Below are 20,510 nucleotides of genomic sequence, written 5' to 3' on the forward strand. Positions count from 1 at the left end.
CATAGTAGGTGCTCCACCACATCACTTTCTCAGGGGTGGGTCCAAGCAAGAGGTGGGACAGACAGCTTCCTCATACCCTCCCCTCCATGCGTCCCTGGGCGTGGAGTCAGCTGGACCCCAGCCGGCCCAGCCTGAAGTCAGGATCTAAGGACAGAATCACCCTTCCCCCAACCAGGGAAAGGGGCTTTTAAGTCTCCTTGACCCCATTCTGGGCTCCCAGCCCCTTCTGGCTCCAAAGGTGTCTGTGGCCCCCAGAGGACCGGGATCTCCTGGAGTTGGGGAGGCCAGAGAGGGACATTTCTGATCTTATGGGACAGAGCCTGCCTTTCTGGGAAGATGGAGGAATAGCACATTCCTCCTGAAATAATTGTCCTGGAGTTATTTCCAGAGGCTCTTAGTGCCCAGGCCAGAAATGGCCAGTGATCTCGGTGCCTGGGTACCGTCAGGACAAACAGTGCAGAGGCCCAGCCCTCTTGCTGGCCGCCTGCCTGGCCCCCAGCCCAGGGCAGAACCAGGCCTGGCTGAGGCCCCACAAGGGAACGGTTGCCACTGCTTCCCTGGCCCAGTGAGTTTCCCTACACTCCTCTTCCTCCTTCTTGGGAGTACCTCCTAGCTCTCCTCTTGGCTCCATTTCAGCGGCTATAACCTCCCCACCGCAGGGCACAAGGCCCTTCACTCTCAGAGACTGCGGGCTGGGGAATGCCCAGAGGAGGTTTCTATGTGAGTGTGCTTGGTGGTCCTGGAGCTGATCACTAGGAAACATCAGATAAATTGGAGAACATTCTCTCAAACAATTTTGCCCACACTCTTCAAAACTGCCAATGTCACAAAAGACAAAGACAGACTGAGGACCTTCCAGGTTAATGGAGACCAAAGAGACCTGGAAACTAAAGGCAATGCCTGATCTTGAATTGGTACCTGGGTGGGAGATGGAGTTGCCATGAAGAGCATCAGAGGGATCACTGATGAAATTCACATGTGGACTGTATCTTAGCTAATGATGCTGTACCAATGTTAACGCTCCTGTATTCGACAACTGGACATGTAAGAAAATGTAAGAAAATGTCCTTGTTCTCCCAGCATGTAGGAGATACAGACCAAAGGATTCTGGACTAAAAGCTGCTATTGTCTGCAACTTACTCTCAAAATAATAATAGTCTGTGTGTGTGTGTGTGTGTGTGTGTGTTTGTCTGTGTATGGTGATAAATGTGGCAAAATGTTAATAATTAGTAGATTTGAATGAAGAATGTATGGGAGTTCATTATCTTGTAAGTTTTCGGTAAGTTTGAAAATTTTTCAAAATAGAAAGTAAAAGTATATTTTCAATAGTTTTAGGAAGGAAATTATGGAGGGCAAATACCATGAGATCTCAAAGGGGGAATTTTGTTCATTCATTTAACAAATCCATACTAGAGGCCCCCGATGGCACCCTCAGGCTCCAGCCCACAGCATAGTAGGTGCCCAACACGGGGCTGTTGACCGCATGAGGACGAGGCGAGAAGGGAGGAAAGAAAGGGCTGTTACGTTATAGGTCACTCAAAGGGACAGCACTTTAGGGAGACTCAACAAATGTTTGCTGACCCAACGAGAAAAGAAAAGTAATTGATGCTGACTACAGCCAACGAGAGTTATATTGGGTCCGGCACAGAACTTCCTGACTCTCAGCATAATTAGACACTAGAAAAACAACAGGGAACCCTGGAAAACATCCACCCCAGCCTCACTTTAAAAATAGGGCCCATCTGTCCTGGAGAGCTTTATGTGGTGCTGGCCCTGGGGCAGGGGCCTGACCGGGATGACGCCTGGAAGATTCTCCCAGCCCCAGGATTCCGTGATTTTATGACATGGCCCGAAATCTGGAGTGGCGGCATGAGGGTGTCCCCCAGTGGAGAACAAGAGGAGGGCTAAGTCATCTACCTCCTGAAGGAAGAGTGAGAGTGGGAGAGGGCCCTTTCAGCTGGGGGGGGGGGGGGTTGCCCAGCCAGCCAGGAAGGGAGGGGTGAGGCCGTCGGGGGTTTGCCCTCAGTCACCTCCCATATTTCCGGAGGAGGCGATGGGGTGGGGTTGGACCCAGGGATGGAAGAGGCAAGGATCTGGACATTCCACACGATTCAGACCCAAAGGACAAGGGCAGCTGAGGGGCTGTGCGATGCGAGAGGGGCAGGCAGCTGTTTTCTGGGTGGGAGAGGCTCAAACACGGCTGCGCTCTCACTAGGCGGAAGTGGAAAATTAACATCAGGCTGGCAGAAGTGGGGGAGAGAAATCAGAGCCTTCCTTCTGGTTGGGGGGAGTACTGGGGCCCTGAGGGACAATGGAAATGGGGGGTGGGGCTCCACTGCCCAGGCAGGCGCAGGGACAGGAGGTGGGGTTAAATGGACCAGAGCCTGGTCAGGCCCTAGTCCCTGTGGAGTGCCCACTTTTGGACCAGGAGGAGTAAGAATCCCAAAGCTCCCTTCCCTTGTGGGATAGATGAGGGAGATCCCCTGCTATCAGAGAGGATGAAGACCAAATATTCTGGAAGGTTCTCTCTCACAAGTCCAGCTCCATTAGTAGACTTACAGTACCTCTTTGTCCCTGGCCCCCTCACTTGGGTTTCCTAAAGTCAAGATCAACTTACAGAGTTAGCAAGCGCCCCTCTCCACCTGGTTCTCCCCATCAGTGCCCTCATCCAGGCAGGCGGTGCAGGTGTGGTGAGAATTTTTCCTTAGTAGACCATGAGGGGGGCCAAAGTCACCCTGACAACATGGCCTTGTCTTTCAAGGATCATCAGATACACCTAAGACAGTACCTTGGTCCCCACTACTTATAAGCTGTGTAATCTGAGGCAAGTCCCATCACTTCTCTGAGCCTCAGTTTCCTCATCTGTCAAATAGGAGAAGAATAGTAACTATCTCCTTGAATTCTAGTGAGACTTATGAGGCCCAAGCAAAGGACAGGGCACAGAGAGAGTGCATACATCACATCACTTCTAACACACAGTTTTTAGTATCTGGGTGCATGGTATAGCTGATGATTAGCTATCTGATATTACCTCAAAGAATGTCTGTCTCAGTGTCTGGAATTTCACCATTAGAGATTCAGTCTTTGGCCTTTGTGGTCTTCTGCAGTCGCTGCTTAAAAGGTGAATGGGAATTTCAGAATGTGGGCTAGAGCCAAAGGAAAAAGGAGACTGCCTCACTTTTTCTAGGGGGTCCTCTGGCCTCAGTTGTTCTCAAGAGCCTTGCCTTCCTCCCCATCTCTTGCTCTTTGCTTTCTAAAGAATACGGTGTCCATTTTCCAGTTTGAAAATCCCTGGGCCTGGGAAGAGGATGCGGAGAGAGATAAGGGTGGCGTTGGCCTTCCGGAGGCAGAGGGAACACCCTGAGAGACAGCCTGGAGGGAGGTGGCAGGGAGCCAAGGAGAGCTGACCCAGCTACCTCCTTGCCAGGCCCAGGGACACAGCCTCCAGGTGAGTTCTCAGCAGTTCCTTACCACAAAGCTTTGTCTGCCCAACCGGGACGATGTCTGGACACCAAATGAGCCGTTCCAACACTTACAGCCGCTTGAACCATTCCAAAAACGTATCCTTTCTGGCCCAGACTGCAGGCTGGTCCCACTGCCCCAATGTGACTGGGGCTAACCCCAAGCACTCTCGTATCCCGAGTGGCTCAGAGGTGAGCAGCACCCCTTCAGAGCAGTCCGACCGCCCCAGCTCCCCCAGACTCTCAGTGAGGAGAATCTGCATGGGCCGGCCCTACAACTCCAAGTGCGTAGAGACAAGCCACTTGGCAAACTGCCCCAAGGTGGCCAGAAAGCCTGCTTGTCGTGGTAGCCCCCACTGCCTGCTCTGCACAGATCGTCCCTCGGGTCCCTCTAGCCCCACCTTCCTGGACCAACTCATCAAAGGCATCAACTACCTCGACAGATCCACCAATGCCTTCTACACCAACTGCCCAAAATCAGCCCTGAGCCTTCCAAGACTTGCAGCCAACTACCTGGAACACACTGCCAACTCCATCCACCTGGACCACCCAGACCACACCTTCTCCCGCAGTTACTCCACCAGAGTGGCCGCCTCTGACAACTCCTGCATCAGCACCTGCATGGTGCCATCCACGAGGGGTGATAATGCTTTGCGGTATGTGGATGACTCCTCCAACACGAGCTGCCAACGCCGGCTTCACAGCCGGAACCTCACTCCCATGTTGCCGCAGAGGCCAGGCATAAAGTTGCCTGAGCTCCCTCTGTTCAGCAACGGGATCTTTTCCTTAGGTGGGCTGCCCAAGTTCTGGGAAGCAATCCGCTCAGGCTGGAGAGCCCCTGAGCCCATCTCCAAACCCTGCAGCTGGTGGTGACATCGACACCAGCCATGAAGTGGGCACATGTCCATCAGGTTGCAGTTGTGGAAAATAAATTCTCTGTGGCAAAATGCTCCTTCCAAGCCTTCATTTTGGGGGAAACAGCCATTTAAGTCAGGGGTTATAAACTTGAGGACCAACAGGGCTGGGCAGGTACAAGTGAATGGGTGAATTGGGCTGGGTGGTAGTAGGGAGGGGTGGAGACTATGGCTGAGGAGAGAGGGGATATCTCATCTAAACCCAGCTCTCAAATAGGCTGTTGCCTTTCAAGAGAAGCCAGGAATCTGATTTCTGTGTGTTAGCAACAAATTTCAAAATTTCATGGTGCTTGGAGGGCTGAACAAAAGTACTTGTGGGTTGAATATGAGGCCTACATACAGACTTGAGTGTGGGATCTCTGATTTATACCTTTGCAGGATGGTTATCGGTTTTAACACGGCCCCATGTGAGCAGAAAGGTGAAAAGTAATGAGGAGGAGGAGGATGACAATAGCAAACCCTCGTAGAGTACTTACTATGTGTCAGTGCTGTTCTAAGTGCTTCGTGTATATTTATTCTTTTAAAGATGTGGTATTAATGCCCAGGACCCAGGGTGGACGTAGACAAAACCTGGATGATGGCTAGTGTGAGATGCGTTGGAACAGGAAACCAGGGATGGTTGCAGGTGGAGGGAAGACCCTTCCTGGGAAATCTCTGAAGAGAGTGGGTCTGTCCAGGCCAGGTGAGGGCTGGAAGGGTCAGAATAAGGTGGTCCCAAATTTCTTGGTGGGAATATCTATGAAAATGTTCCCTGGGTTACCAAGGGCTCCAAACCATCAGAGACACTGACCTGGGTGTTGAGGAATGAGGCCCCACAAGGCATTTAGTTACTCATTCTTTTGCCTAAGGGACTCTAGAGACTGGATTCCAGACTAGTTTTGCCACTAGCCTGCCCTGAGACCTCGGGGACATCACCCCCCTCTCCAGGCCTCTGTTTCCCCTTCTGTAACTTGAGTGGCGTAGTTTTGATGGTCTCTAAAGGGCCCAGACTCGAGGATTACTGAGGCTCTCCTCTTAGTCCCAAGCCAGGCTTGGAGCTTCCTGATCTGAGAACTGAGAGAGTCCTCACCCAAGAATTCAGGCCTGCTGAGTCCTGAGCCATCTTCCCAGGCTGCCCAGGGGCCATTTCAGGCCTCAGGGCCCATTTCTCTGTGACTCTGAATTTCAGGCCCAGTCCCTTCTTGCTGGAGCTCTCCTGTTTCGTTGGAAATGTGAGGGCCAATAGCAACTCAGAATGTGGAATGGGCTGCCCTTGAAATAATGCAGAACCCAGAGGTCTACAAGGTTCCATGACTCTTGGGGGAGATGACCTGCTGTGGCCTAGCCCTACAGCCAAGCAGAGAAGGTGGCAACCTAAATATCCAGGAGTTCCCTACGGTGGTCCCAGGGTAGGAGGAAGGAAGGGGGCACTGAACCCCTAGCCCACTGAATTCACCTCCACTTTTATTCCATCTCTGGAGGACAAGGGACATCCTCCCCAGATCCAAAGCTCACCAGTGCAGCATACTCTTTCTCTGTCTCTTACCTCCCTTCCCTCCCCAGGGAGAAGACTTTGGCCTTTGTTTGATGAGTCCTCAGGCCCCCAGTGACCCATTTCCCAGGTGAACATTCACAGGAATACAGCTTGTTGGATCCATTTTGACCTAGCTCAAGAGATAGTTCAAGAGTGATTACTAAAGCCCCTCTCTGGCCCCTGAAAGCCATCCCCTTCTTGTTCTAGGTCCATATTTGCATAAGAGTCATCCCTGACTCTCCTGGAGATACCTTCAAAACAGTCCTATTTCCTCTCTTCAGAGTGATAAGACCCTTGCCTAGGATTCTGCTCTTGGGGTCTCCAGTATGTCACCCAATTCTGGCTCACAAAAGGGGCCCAGTTATCATATTGATGTTAATTACAAGGCCTTGTGCCCAGCAGGTGCTCAGCAACCCTTACTACTATTGCCTTAAGAATAATTACAGTGTCTTACATTAATGGATGTTCAATAACTAATAATATTAATCATGACAGCAAACGTTAGGCTCTTAATTATACACCAGGCATTGTTTTAAGTGCTTTGTGTACATTAACTCATTTAATCCTCTCCTCAATCCTTTAAGGAAGGATTGTCCCTATTGTACAGGTGAGAAAACTGAGGCACAGAGAGATCGGATATAAGTGATTACGTGATGAAGATGGTTACAGTCATAGAGCACAGTGGCTCTTCATGTACTCTTCATACTTACAACATCTTCCAAGTAGTACGTGCTCTGCAAATGCACACGTAGGGTGCTCAACGAATGGTAGATGTCATTACAGAGCCCAGTATACAGTAGGTGCTCAAATGAAGTCTGAAGGTCGAGGATTGGATTGTACCCTAAAGGGAAAGGATCTCTGTGCTGGCCCAGATCTTACTCAGGGTAGAAACTCACTGCTCATGGTTCTTTTCCTCCAGTCACTCAGCCCAAGTCCAGAGGAAATAAGGCTCTTCGTTAGAGAGGCGCTCTGCCCTGTGTGGCCATGCAGAGGCTACAGGAAGTCCCCCATGTCTACTGTTCAAGCCATGCATCCAAGGGTCCGTGTAAACAGGAAGCAGCGTACTGGCTGCGGAACAGTGCCGCAGCCCGCTGTACTGTCCGCCTTGTGTACAGAAGCAGCCAAGTTGTCCCTGAAGCTGAGGGCAGCCGGGGAGAGTCCTCCACACATGCAGATGTATATCACTGTCTACCCAGCACCCACACTGTGTGTCAGGCATGCTGCCGAGGCCTAAAACAGTCCAGCAGCCCTCTGCTCCTTGCGAGGCTAGGTTTTAGTGTCGGTTTTACAGAGGGGAAAACTGAGGCTCAGAGAAAGAAACTGACACACCCAAGGAACTGCAGCTGGAAAATTGCAGAGCTGGGATTCCACCCCAAGGCTCTGACCCTCAACCATTGTCCTTTCCACCCAAAGTACAGTTTTTTTCTTAGTATTTATTGAACAGATTCCAAGAGAAAGAGAGGTAAATCTTGGCCTTCAAAATAGGCAGAATTTTGACAAACGAAGGAGTATTTAACCCCGGAGGTATGGGCTGCCCCCAACACCAGTGTTCTGAACAGGGCAGTGTTAACCTGAAAAATGCTCTTTCCAGGAAATAGTAAACAAAGGGAGAAATTTCCTCAAAGCCCACCTGTGGTCTCAAATGCCCAATGTACTGGTCCCTGCATCCTTTGGTAACTTTGAGTAGAGGGGCATGATATTAGAATGACTTTTGTATATTTAAAGCAATCCAATGTGACCCTTTTCAAACAGATACTTTTGAGAGTATGATTCTATGACTAGAAAATAAGTGCAGCTTTTTGTATTAGCCAGGTGTGTGCTGGAGAGACACACGCATCCCCTTCCAACCCTCCCCCCACCCTAAGCGTTCCTCATCTCTGAACCTGACCCTCTAAGCCTCAGCTCACCCCACCCCCCATTCCTGAGGCCCACTTTATCCCTTCCTGTCTTTTCTGTCTACACATGACTGGTCCTGCTTGCTCTACAAAGGAAACAGAAAACTAAGAGTCGGGGACAACGCTCCCCGCCAGCTGCATCCACACGGCCCTCTTCTAAGTCGAAATTTCAGGAAAGGCAAAGAGTCTCAGACGTGTGCTGTGCCTGAGTTGGTACCACCATTTTTGGCAAACTCTTTCGGCAGACTCCTGGGCCCCTCCCAACAGGGCAGGAATTTCTCATGAACAATTGAACAAAGCCGGGAACTCCAGGGAGAAGGCACAGGACATTCCAAAAGGATTTCTCTCAAGCTCCAAAAGACAACATGTGGGAACACTGCAGAAGGCTCATAGCCTAGCAAAGAAAAGCATGAAAGGGACGGAAAATCTGCCCAGGAGGAAGGGCAGTGCAGGCTGGAGGAAGGAACAAGGGGCCGGGGGTCAGGAGGCCTGAGCAGGAGGCCTGCCTCTGTCACTAGTGACCCTGCGGAGGCCACTCCACCTCTCTGACCTCAGATTTTTGGTCCTTAAAAACTGAAGGAACTGTGAAAATAAACAGAGATGCATAGATAATCTGCTCATAGAAATGCTTTATGAATCACAAAGACCTGGAGGCAGCCCAGATACCCAACGATAGGGTAGGGTTAGTGAATGATAGTGTGTTGATGAGACATGATACCAAATAATTATTGGAAACATTATGTGCACAGTCAAGATGACTGGGCTTCAAAGTAGCTGGCCCACAGACTGCTAACAATTACCATCTGCAATAAAGAGCTCATACCAGAATGTAAATTTATGTTCTGCTTCCAAAATGGACCAAGTATTGCAGGAAAAAATAGTGTCAGCCAGGCTAAACAGAGTGCTGACTGACACAGCTGATTTATACTCTGAGCAAGTTCCTTATCTCGTCTCAGGCGGGTAATAAACAGTTGGGGGACTGGCACTGGTCCGCAGAGCCATTTTTAAGTAGCTCTGGTCTTGATTTACACATCTAACTGTGTTTATAAAAATGTTAAGTGAGAAAAGCAAGACATGAAATCGTAGGCAAACGCTGATCACAGGAGGGGAATGTCCATGCGTGCGGTGACAAAGGAAGGGAAATGAGCATGGATGGAGCCCCAACCACCGGCCCCCACACAGAAGTCTTCTGGAGCTGAAGTCAGAGCATGTGGGCAGGAATGTGAGGGGGTGTATGGAGGCCATAAGAATTCCAGTCTGGCTGGAGGGTGTGGTGGGGGTGGGGGGCTTGGGTGACAAATTCAAATGACGGAGACCATTTATGGTTAGCCCGGGAGCCAGGCTCTGGGGCCGTGTTTGCAAAGTGTGTTATGAGGAACATCAGTCTCATGAGATGGTAAAAGGCTTTTCTGTACAAACAAGTGGGTTCCATTCTCGAATCTGTTGAGGGATGCTGAATGAAACCAAGTTGGAAGAGCAACTTTCCTGGAGGCCTGCTCAGAAATTTTCCCTGTGTTGTTGTCCCTTGAGATGGCCAAAGTGTAGAGAAGAGTACAGAGTTCCCAGACTTCTTGACCAGGGAACCCCCTTTCCAAGGAGCACCTCAGAGGGCCGGTGATCCACAAGGCACAGCATAGGAACCATGCCCTGGGCCTGGGACCCAAGGCGGAAGCTCAGCAAGAGAGCAACTGGTAGGGGGCGGGTATAGCTCAATGGTAGAGTGTGTGCTTGGCATACATGAGGTCCTGGGTTCAGTCCCCAGTACCTCCATAAACAAACAAACAAACCTAATTACCCTCTTGCCCCCAAAAAAGGCAAAAAAAAAAAAAGCAATTTGTATAATTAGTAATGATGAGGGGTGGTGGGTAATGATGAAGAAGGGGCAGAGAGGTCAAATCCAAGGCCATTTTCAGAAGACTCACACTTCTGCCTGGGCAGAGTTGAGAACAAACCAATAGAAGGCAGAACTGGGTATGGTTGAGAATGTGAGTTCTAGAGTCAGACAGACATGGACGTGAATCCTGGCTCCACCCATGTACTGACAGTGTGATGTCAGCAAGCCACTTCATCCCCTGGGCCTTAGTTTCTTTGTCTGGAAAGGGCAGTAATAAAACACACTCACTTGTCTAGTGCCTGGGACCATAATCAAATGAGTTTCAATGTTGCTCAGACTGTGAGGGGAGTTTACCTTTACCCCCAGTACAAACGAGAAGGGGGACATTACGCCTTATGCTTGAACCAACTTGTTGTTTCATTGAATAAGTAAAATTATTCAAGTGCCGACACTGCCAGGCACTGTACTCTTTACAGGGATCCACTGGGAAACAAGACAGAAACCAGAAAGTCATATTCTCTGCCTTCATTATGCCTCTTAACATTAAATGGTCTTCCAAATTATTGTGATTATCAAAAATGTTAAGAGGGAGAAGCTTGGGGGAGGGTGACTGTGAGAAAGCAGTGTGAGGGATGTGATCTAGCCTGGGGAGGTCAGGGAGGCGTCTATGGTAACATGATGTCTGAGCTGAATCCTAAAAGAGGGTTGTAGGGTGACATGGGGTGGGTGTTGGGTGAGAACAGCACTTGAAGAGAAGGAACAGCATGTGCAAAGACCATTTTGGGGGAGGCATATGGCTGGGGAACCGGGCAGAACTACATCTCCCATCTTGCATGCACTCCTCCCTCTCCATGAACTTCCACTGCCCGCTTAGAACTGTGTCCTCCCTCCTTCCTCTTCTCCACATCATCTCCTTGTTCCCTCTCCTCTATCCCCACTCCCTTTAGCACCAATTTCCTATTCTATATTTTCACCCCAGTACATATCCTTAACCTGCCAACATCTGTTTTCCCACACAGGCATTGGAACACTGTGCATGTTTAATTATTGAATGAAATGCAGGACCGCAACTAGACCATAAAGTGCCTTTGCTCATATTATCAAAAAGTACCCCTACTGGGCAGATATAGCACCACAACAGGACCACTTGGCTGCATATCCTTGTTCAGTGAACAACCTGCCCAACTGTCCACTATGGCCCTGGATGAATGAATGAATAAAGGAATACAAGATGAGTGAGAAGCTCCAAGGCAAAGAAAATATTTGGAATAGAAGTCAAGAGAAGCTGAGTCCTGTCAATTTTGTAGTGGCAGACAGGTGACCCACAAACTCTGGCTGCTGGTTCCAAAAGTCCCCAACTCCTATGTCTCAGAAGCCAACTTGTTTGGCCATTCTTGCCTGTCCAAACTCTTATAGTCTCTCTTTATCTAAGGAACTTTGCACAAGACTTGAGTTGTTTCTCTCCCAAAGAGCATAACCAGCACCCTGAGCTACAAGCACGCACAGTGCGATTACAGGCGCCTCCCAGGCTCAGCTGGGAGCCTTGCCTCTGCTCCTCTTCTAAGCCATATGAGGAGATAGCCAGGCCCTAGACAAAGCAACTCGAGAACATTTACTAAAGATACCAAGGACTGCAAAATAAATCAGAGCTGGCCAAATCCCTTAGTGGGAAGGAGAGGATGCAGAATAAATAGGGGGATGACAAATCCTCGGGGTAGGTGGAGTTACTAGGGAAGACAGGCCATATTTTCTGCCCTCCACGTCAGCCCAGCTCCTTCCAGTCTCCAGTCAGTTTTACCATCTCTTCCCCCAAACTCGTTTAGGAAGCCAGACTTATAGCTCAGATTTAGTCTTGACCAAACATCTACAAAGGGTTGCTTGTTCTCCTTTTCCTTTGCTTATGAGCAAATCATCCAAGAAGCCAAGGCTCTGGGACTCAAAGGGCCCGAGGTAGGGAACAGACACGGAGGCAGCTCACAAAATGCGATTTGTCATGGATGCTGACCCTCCACGGACAGGCAAGGCCTTGGAAAAATCCTGCCACCGAGGTTGGCCATCTGCCAACTCTGAAGTCAGTAGAGGTTTGCAGCCTGCCTCATCAGACAGGGAGTTCCCAAGTGCAAGGCTATACCCCCCCATCAGACTGGACATCCTTGGACTGAGGGCTGCATCTGGCCTTCAGATTGGGAGCAACATGTTGGGTCAGAAGCTGCTTTCCCATCAGACTGAAGCCCCCGGAGGGCAGAATTGTGTCTCCCTCTTCAGATTGGTAGCTCACTCAGAAATAGTAAAAGAAATGGCTATTACTTATTTAGTGCTTACTATATGCCAGAAACTGTACTTAAAAAAAATTAATATATTAAGTCATTTTAATCCTCATAACAACATTGTGACGGAGGTCTTAGCATTATTCTCCTTGTCTTGATAATGAATCAGAGACATGGAAAGGTTGAATAATTTGCTCAAGATTGCCCAGCAAGGTGGTGGAGGCAGGATTCTCCATCAGACTAAGAACAACATGAGGACAGGGGCAGTATCTTCCCCCTTCCCTCCATCAGATGAGGGGTTCACCAAGGGCCAAGATCAGGCAGCCCTCTTCTGTCCACCCCATGTCCCTGTCTGGGGCTGAAACAGACCTTATTCAGTGCTGTGCCTGGCATCTGGATTGTGGCCAGGAAGTTGGTCAAACCACTAAGGACATAGTTTCTGCCCCTTACAGCTCTGAGATGGTCCCCTAGAAATATCCCATAGGTGGAGAAGAACCCAGTCTTTTGGAGATGGGACTTTTATCTGGGGGTCAGGGTGTCACTATTTTCTCAATCCCTCAGGTGCCAGCTAGGATGCCCCAGTGTTTACTCATCCCTTGGATGGGAGGTCCCAGAGCCCCTGAGAGCCTGCAAGCCCCTATCACAGAGAACATGCCTTCCGGAGCCAGGCCTGGTGCCACCCAATTAGCTGGGCATTTCCTTCTGTCCACAGCTCACCTCCCTCCTGGCTGCAAACCCAGCTATGAGTCTCTGGAACCTAGCAACTCTCGCAGGAAACAATGGAAACTTCAGTTTTTATTCTCCTCCATCATTACTCAAAAGGTTTTCCTCTAAGCTACCCCCACACATCACACCCCAGTTTTCTCTCCACCCATCAGCCTGGGCTGCCCTGGAAATTTTCAGGCAGAAAGGAGACCACGGCCTGGAGAGGCCTGGTGACATGGCTGCGTGTGCTGTCTGTGGGTCTGTGTCAGACAGGGACTATTGGGGACTGGGATTTACCCCCCAAGCATCTGTGACTGGAGCTTTGGCAGTGTCTGTGTCTGGGCCTGGGTGTGTGAGTCGGTGTGTCTCTGGCACTGGGGCCATGATTTACGTGAGTCAAAGGAGGTCTGTGAGTGAATGGTGTGGAAAATGGTGTCAGGGGTAATTCAGTTTAGTATTTAGTGCCTACTGTAAGGCACTGTGGTTAGTGTGTGAGAAAATGTAAAAAAATGTGAGTGTTACGCATGTGAGAAATTATGTTGGCCAGTGTGTAAACTGTGAGCGCCTGTGGGGAATCTGAGGGTGAAAACTTACTTACGCTTCATGTCTTGAGATTCAAATATGTGAATGTGTGAAAATATGAATATGAACGTGGGCAGCTGAGTGTAAGTGGTGTCCACTGTATCATCTGCAGAGGTGAAGGCTTTTAACAGGTAGAATGATCTTTTGAGCTGGTGAGGACTCTGTACATGAAAGTTGGATGAAGAGTGTGTGTGCCGAGCGTTCACGCGCAGTGGATGAGCGCGTTAGTGCGTGAAAGTTGTGAGTGTGCGGGTGATCTTGTGAGTCCAAGTTGGCATGAGCGTGCATGACCGCGTACGAAAGGGGCGTACGTAAGCGCGTGTTATTCTGGAGGGTCCTGGAGAGCAGGCCCGCGTGGAGTCACGTCTGCCAAGTGGGAAAGGATGTGAGCGCGCATTTAGGGGTGGGGGTCGGAGGGGGCGTGCCGGAGAGGTGTGCACGCTGAAGGAAGGCGGCCCCTCGCGCAGGGTCCCGGCCCCCGTCCCATCCCACACTCCAGGCCGGTTTTGACGGGGAGCTAGGTTGGCCGGCTCGCGCAGAGGGGGCTGAGGGCCCAGACAAAGGCCCAGTTGGCAGCGCGGCCCGCAGGGGCGAGCGGAGCCCGCGGTCCGGAGGCGGTCCGGGGGCGGGGCCTGACGCCAGGGGCGGGGCGGACTGGGGCGGGGCCTGGCTCCCGCGGGGGCGGGGCGGGCGGCGGGGGCGGCGGGAGCGGGCCGCGCCGTCCCGAAGACTCGGCAGGCTGGCCAGCGGGCGGCTGCGGGCTGGCTCCAAGCGAGAGAGTGAGCGGAGCGGGCCGGGCCATGGGGCGGCGGGCGGCGGGCGCGCTGCTGCTGGCGCTGCTGCTACACGGGCGGCTGCTCGCGGTGAGTGTGCGGGGCGGAGAGGCGGGAGGCGCCCCGGGCCCTGCTCGCCGCACCCTCCAACTTGGCGGGGGCGCCGAGGCTGCGCGGCTAGGATTCTGGCCCGGGACGGCGGCGCCCGCCAGGGACCCCGGGCACGCACAGGCCAGCGCCACCTTCCGCCGTGGGGCTGTCCAGAGGGGCGCCCAGGGAACCCTGCGTGGGGCCAGGGGCGGGGCCTGCCCTCGTGGGAGCCCGTGGGTCCCCCAGCCACGTTGCTGAGTCTCCGAGTCGCGCTCTGCATGGCCCAGCCTGCTGTTCCTGGGGGCCAGGCGGAGAAACTTCAAGCAGGGTGGGAACTTGGCAGGGCGAGGACACCCCTTTCTGTGCCAACTTGGAAAAGGGGCACTCAGTGGTGATGGAGACCTTATCAGTCCTCACTGGAACTTTACCACTACATCTGTCCTTTCGGAGCTGGTCACCAGGCAGGCACAAGTAAAGAACCGTTCAGGACACAACTGAGGCTTCTGTGGATCGCCCAAGGGCCCTGGAGTCCCACAGCCCAGGAATTGAATCAATCCTTGCTCTTCACTGAGCAGTTGTGTGACCTCCCACAAGCTAGTTAACCTCTCTGAGACCAGCCCACACGCCCCGGGGAACTCAAAATGCGTGGCCTCAAAGTGCAGGACTGGGTGGAGTACCGACGAAAGTGTGTGGTGCTGGGCCCGCTCGTGGTGGACACTCAGTAGTTCTGTTTCCCCAGCTTTCTTCTCAGATCTTCAACTTGCAGGGGTGGCCTGCCCCTACAGCCCAGTTCCCTGCTCTCTGGGTGGATGGGCCCTTGCAGAGGAAAAGAGAACACATGGCAGGGAGAGGCTCTGAGGACCCAGTGAACTCGAGAAGGGCAGGGCGGGGTCACTGGGCTGGGAGCTGGTGGCAGATGTGGACGCGGGCACATGTAGGGAGCTGGGCTTGTGTGGTGAACCACAGAGCCACCCCACCCTCTTTCAGGTGGTCCTGGGCCATCCTTGTCCCCTGTTCTCAGAGCCAAGAGAGGGACTTTTCTAAGCCGGCTAGTGTTTACCCAGTGACTGACTCCCAGTCCTCGCTTTGCTGGCTCCCTTCACCTCTGCCCTCCTGAGTCACTCGCCCCAGACCTGACCCTTCACCTCTCTTGCCCCACCCACCCAGCACCTCTCCTCCCCCACTGCCCATCTGGGCAGTTTCCTTAATCCTGTCTCAGTCTCTCACCCCAACACATCCAGCAGGACTCATCCAGTTGCTCCTGTCTTGATCTGAACTTGGAGCTCCCAGCACTGATCTTTACTTTTCCAAAAAGTAGGCACCAACCTAGTACATGGAATGTCTTCCTCTTCAGAGATCCCTCAGCTCTGCCCCCGATCAGGGGTTCTCCTGGAAGGAGTAGGGAGAGGGGGAGGAACCGTTTGCTGTGTGTGGGAGGAATTTCCACAGAAATTCCCAGATTGCAGCCAGTCCTCTCATTCACTTGTTCATTCACCTCATCTCTGAGCAGCATTCCATGACAGTGAGTGGGAGTTCAGGGTTCATTCATTCAGTAGATACTTGCTAAGCACCTACTGTGCACCAGTGCACCCAGCGTGGCACTAGGGGCTGGGGTTTATGAGTGAGCAAGAACAGGCCCTGTCTGTGCTTTCCCAGAACTGAGACGGGTGAACAGGCAGCTCTGATCCTGTGGGATTACAGTCTCCTCGGCAACCACACTGAGGTCTTCATGGTCCCACCCTAGGCTGAAGGTGAAAGTGCTGAAAAGAGCTTGGCCACCGAAGTCTCATGAATCCACTTTTGAATCCCAGCCCTGCCACTTCCTAGCTGTGTGATCTGGGGCAAGTGTCTCTCTGAGCCTCAGTTTCCACATCTGTAAAATGGGGGTGAGAAGTTCGTAGGTTTTAAACGACAGCAGGTTCCTAGCCCAGTGCCCTAGGCAACCTTGGCTCCTTCTTGCCTGCCACCCTTTATCTTTTCTGCCTTTCAGTTCGTGTCCACAAGCCCTTAGTTAGTGGGTGAAGGTCGGACATGAGGGGAGGTTAAGATGGTCCTTAGGGAGCTCCAGATCTCACTGGGGGCAGGAGACAGAGGAAACAGTGGTCTGTGATTAAGTGTGGGTGTAATTTCAGTTCAGAGGAGGTGGGGAGGCTTGCTTGGGAAGGGGACCAGGCCTGGGTGACTCAGGGCCTGCCTTGGCCTGCTGACCCCTTTTCTTCCTGCTGGGGCCTTAGCCCTTCCTTTCTTGAGGCCAGACCTGCCAAGACACAGGATTCTTGAGGGTGATTATGGTGTTTTCCAGAGCTGAGGAGGGAAATCACTCAGATACCTGTTTCCTGCCTCAGCTGGGTTTCCTTGCTGGGGAGGCTGTGGGCAGGCGGGAAATGGAGGAGCCTCCCCTACCCTCAGGGGCTGTGTTACCTCAGCCCTCCCCTTGACAAAACTGGCTTCCCTGTCCACACCACCCTGCTCCAGACCTGCCACTGGGAGGGGTTTTGAGTGTGCTCTGGGCTTTCCAGAGGGAGGCTGCAGGTCTGTCCACAGAAGGAGGCAGAGGCTTGCAGGGGCAGAGATGGACCCTCCATTCCACAATGCCCCAGCTGATCTTCTTGTATCTGGGGAGTCCTGGCCCCCGAATGGCTTGGCCCGGGCCTGTTCTCAGGCTGAGCACAGGCAAGTTGGGATCTGTGGGCCTGAGGCCCAGCCTGGGAGATGAGTGGAGGGAAGGTGGCAGAAGGTGACTGGGTATAGGGCTTGGAGTGGTGGGGAAGGAGGTCTTGGGGTGCCAGGCCAGATGCTGACAAGATGATATGGAGACTTCACATTTATCCAGTGCGCACTGTCTGCCAGGCATGAAATTTCTCAACGAATCCTCACACGTGGTTTCCTCGCTCAGAACCTCCCTGCACCCTGCCCTGTTGCTCACAGTCAGACCGCAGCCCCTGACTTAATTTAGCCCACAAGGCCCTACAGATCAGCCTCCCCGGCTCCTTCTCAACTCGACCCTCTCCTCCTGCCCACTTTCCTCTTGTTTGCTCACTCCAGCCACACCAGTCTTTGTTGCCAGACCATGCCAGACACACCCCCACCTTAGGGCCTTTGCATCTGCGGTTCCTTCTCCCTAGAACACTTGTTCCCCAAATATCTGCATGACCCCCCTGTCTTACTTCCCTCAGGTCTCTGACTCCTCTGCCCACCATTTGCTGTCCCCTTAAACTGCTTTGCTTTTTCTTGTCACTATCTGATGTGTATTTATTGACTTGTTTATCTCTGTCCTCTCCCCCAACTTCAGCTCCGTGGGTACAGGACTTATGTGCATTTGCTCATGGGTGCTGTATCCTTAGCACCTGGCAGGTAGTAAGCACTCAGTAAATATATCTGTTGAATGTATTAAGCTGTAGCTACTAGTAGGGTGCCCATTCTTTAAGCAGAGGAAATTGAGGCACAGAGAGGTTGTGTCACTTGCCCAGTGACTCCTGTACACTTGTACTCAGTGGCATCACAAGCCAGGCTTTGGAAGCAGACAAAGCTCCTCACCGCTCTACCTGCATCCCACTTGCTTGTAGCAGGCAGGCAGTAGGTATGAATAAAACTCATAACTGATGTTGATAAAAAGACTCAGGTCCTAGATGGTGCAGGGGCTACCACAGACAAGGAACAATGGAGCCTGGCTTTGGGGACAGAGGCACTCAGGATAGGTGTGCCTGAGTGTCCACAAGGCCAGCTGGGGACACCTGTCCTGGCGGGAGCCTAGAAAGACTAAACCCTTGGGCAGGCATTTGTGGGACTACCTGTTCGTTTGTAGGTTTGTTAATTTCCTCATCGGATATTCCACAAGGCCCTACAGACAGTTGAATTAATCCAGGGGCTTTAAGACCCAGCCAGCCCTACCCTGTGTGGGAAGTGAAGGGGAGAATGGTTGGCTGCTCTGTATGAAGCCTTTACTGGGTTCCCCTGGCTGTTCACTAGGGGCTGAAGGTTTAGGATGAATCTTAAGAGGCTTCAGGGCTGCCTGGCTTTGGGGCCAGTCTCAGGAGGGAGGGTGAGAGGGGCTGTCCAAGATGTGGAAAGATCTGGAGTGATGATTCAGAAGCCACTTGGAGGCCAGACTTATGAGTTCTGGACCCTCAGACCACTTCGGGCATGCGGAAAGGACTCCCTGCCCTGGCCTGTTGCCCCCTACCCAGTCCACTCCCAGCTGTGAGGGATCAACTGGAGAAGGAGTGGGCAAACGTGACCCCGTCCCCCAGCAGCTTCCCAAAGCTCTGCTGAGCCGACTGTCCCTCCTCTCAGGGCCCACCACCCTGGCCTTCCCCCCATCTCACTTCTGCCAGGAAGGGGGCGGTTAGGCTGAGGGTCCTGGCCCTGCTGGAATGTTGCCCCAACCCAGACCTTGGCCTCTTTGGCCCTGCTGCCCTCTCCTGCTCCCAGGGCCTGACTGGGGCCTGCTGGCTGCCCCAGCGCCCAGAGCTGGCTGACTGAAACCCAGAAGAATGTGTGGAACTCGCTTCGTGGGGAGCCGCCAGCCTCACTGCCCAGCCTGGTGGCGTCGGGTCCATGTCAATAGCGGCCTTGAGAAGGGAGTGGCTCCTGGTTGCTGGGGGTGGCTGGGCCAGGGGCACCGTCATGAAAGTCCCAGGAACAAGGCGGTTCTTTGAGGCCTGGGAATGTGGGGCCTTAAAGTCTTAGCCGCCCCCAGAACCTGCCCTCCCCTCCTTTCCCTGTTGCCTATGTGGGCCGGGGCTTCAGGGACCTCAGAGCATCCCTAGGGGAGGCATCTGTAGCATCCATGAGATGTCCTTAGGACCAGCTCCTGGCTACCTACCAGAGCCCTTTCCCTGAGGCACAGAGGAGGGCGCCCTGCTCCTCTGTTGCCCTGGATTTTAGGGGGTTGTCTGGCACACAAAAGCTTGTGGTCTGTATTGAATGAATGAATGAACAAATGATGTATGTGATTAAATATTCTGTAAACTGAAGTCCCCGAAGTGTTATGCTCAAAATTCATTAAGCAAATATTTATTGAGCATCTTCTAAGTACCTGACCTGGTTCTAGGTGCCAAGGTTGCGGCAGAGAACAAAAAAGTCAGATTCTCTCCCCTCAGGTTACTTGCCTGATAGCTGGTGCAGGCAGATAGCTGGTGAAGACAGACAGTAAATTGATTATGTCAGGTGGTGGTGGTGTTTGGAAGAGAAAATAAAACGGGGAAGTGGGTAGAGAGTGATCTGAAGGAGGTGAGGGTATGAGCCCTGCCGATATCTAGGGAAAGGGCACTCCAGGCAGGGGGAACTGTTAACAAAAAGGCACAGAGGTGCTTGGTGTGTCTGCCCACATGGCTGAAGCAGCATGAGTGAGGGGTGGTAGATGCGGCCAGGGGCTTGGCAAGGGAAGATGGGGCAGAGCCTTGGCCATGGGAGGGACTTTGGATTTTGCTTCTGAGTAGGTGAGAGGTCACTCTAGTTGCTGTGTGGGGAAGACAACGTGAGGCAGCGAGAGCCAAAGCAAGGAGTCCATGACTCAGCCCCAAGAAGATGGGAGCTTGTACCGGGGCGATGGAGGTGGGAAGAAGTGGCTGAGTCCCGAGTGTATTTTGAAGGTCGGGCCGACAGGATTGGCTGATGGACTGGGGGTGGGGACGGGGACAGGAAGAGAGGTGTCAGGGATGTCTCCATAACTTTGCCTTGGGCATCAGCAAGATGGAGCTTTCACTAACGGGAGAACTCCAGCAGGAGCAGGCTTGGGAGGAAGACAGAGAACGGCAGGTGATGGAGGAGACGGCATAGGGGTGGGGATGGTGTTGGACTCACTCACAGCTAGGGCAGCCCATCATCCCCACCCCAAATTGAAGCCTCTGCATTGGCCTGTAAGGGCAGGTGAAGGGGGTCTTGCTGAGTGTACATTTGTGGAGCGGCAGACACTGATCCCTTGGAACCCCACAGCCTAAGCTCATAGCTTGTATAATTACGTGTTTAGTTGGAATTCGCTGTCTTCTCCCATCTAGAATGGAAGCTCCGTGAGGGCAGGCACTCAGTTTTGTTCATTGCAGTTTGCCCAGTCTAGGCTGCTAGGTGATAGTAGGTGAACATTTATCAGGTGAATAAATTAATAGCCTCGAGGGAGCCAGCAGGCCAAGAAGGCCCAGGCTTCTTGCTGAGGATTGAGAAGGGGCTGCTTCTGCCCCCCCCCCCCCCCGGAAACAGGGGAGCTGTTCTTCCCAGCCACTGCTCTCTGCTGAGGCCTGGAGCATGTGGGACAAGCCAAGGTGCCCACCCTGCCATCTTCCACTTCTCTGTGCCGTCCCAGGACTCGGAGCCCCTTTCTCTGGGCTCTGTGATCAAGGGAAAGGTGTGGGCTCAGAGGGCCCTGCCTTCAAGTCTTGGCCCCGCCCTGATTGGCTGTGTGACCTTGGGCAAATTGCTTCATCTCTCTGAGCCTCGGGTCAGAGATGAGAACCATGATGCCTGTTTCACAGGTGTGT

At 52.5% G+C, this 20,510-nt stretch overlaps 2 protein-coding genes across 5 annotated transcripts in view; both read left to right on the plus strand.

Moving 5' to 3' along the window:
- The first annotated feature begins 3,500 nt into the window (after window positions 1-3,500).
- Window positions 3,501-4,388, plus strand: LOC105088865 (uncharacterized). Its single transcript, XM_010979819.3, has one exon. It carries the CDS (start codon window positions 3,501-3,503, stop codon window positions 4,332-4,334), a length of 834 nt encoding a protein of 277 aa, XP_010978121.2. The 3' UTR covers window positions 4,335-4,388.
- Window positions 4,389-13,909: 9,521 nt separating this feature from the next.
- Window positions 13,910-20,510, plus strand: part of HSPG2 (heparan sulfate proteoglycan 2) — a 98,005-nt gene continuing 91,404 nt past the window's right edge. For all 4 annotated transcript variants that reach the window (XM_064493950.1, XM_064493951.1, XM_064493952.1 and 1 more), the window contains exon 1: window positions 13,910-14,034. In XM_064493950.1, coding sequence (XP_064350020.1) covers window positions 13,972-14,034 — 63 coding nt within the window. In that variant the 5' untranslated portion in view covers window positions 13,910-13,971. The remainder of the gene's footprint in view (window positions 14,035-20,510) is intronic.

The sequence above is a fragment of the Camelus dromedarius genome, chromosome 14 (genome assembly GCF_036321535.1).
Source record: "Camelus dromedarius isolate mCamDro1 chromosome 14, mCamDro1.pat, whole genome shotgun sequence".
NCBI classification, from domain to species: domain Eukaryota; kingdom Metazoa; phylum Chordata; class Mammalia; order Artiodactyla; family Camelidae; genus Camelus; species Camelus dromedarius.

Excerpts from the sequence above, each read along its gene's own strand:
- LOC105088865 (XM_010979819.3), top strand. The coding sequence starts at position 3,501 with ATGTCTGGACACCAAATGAGCCGTTCCAACACTTACAGCCGCTTGAAC.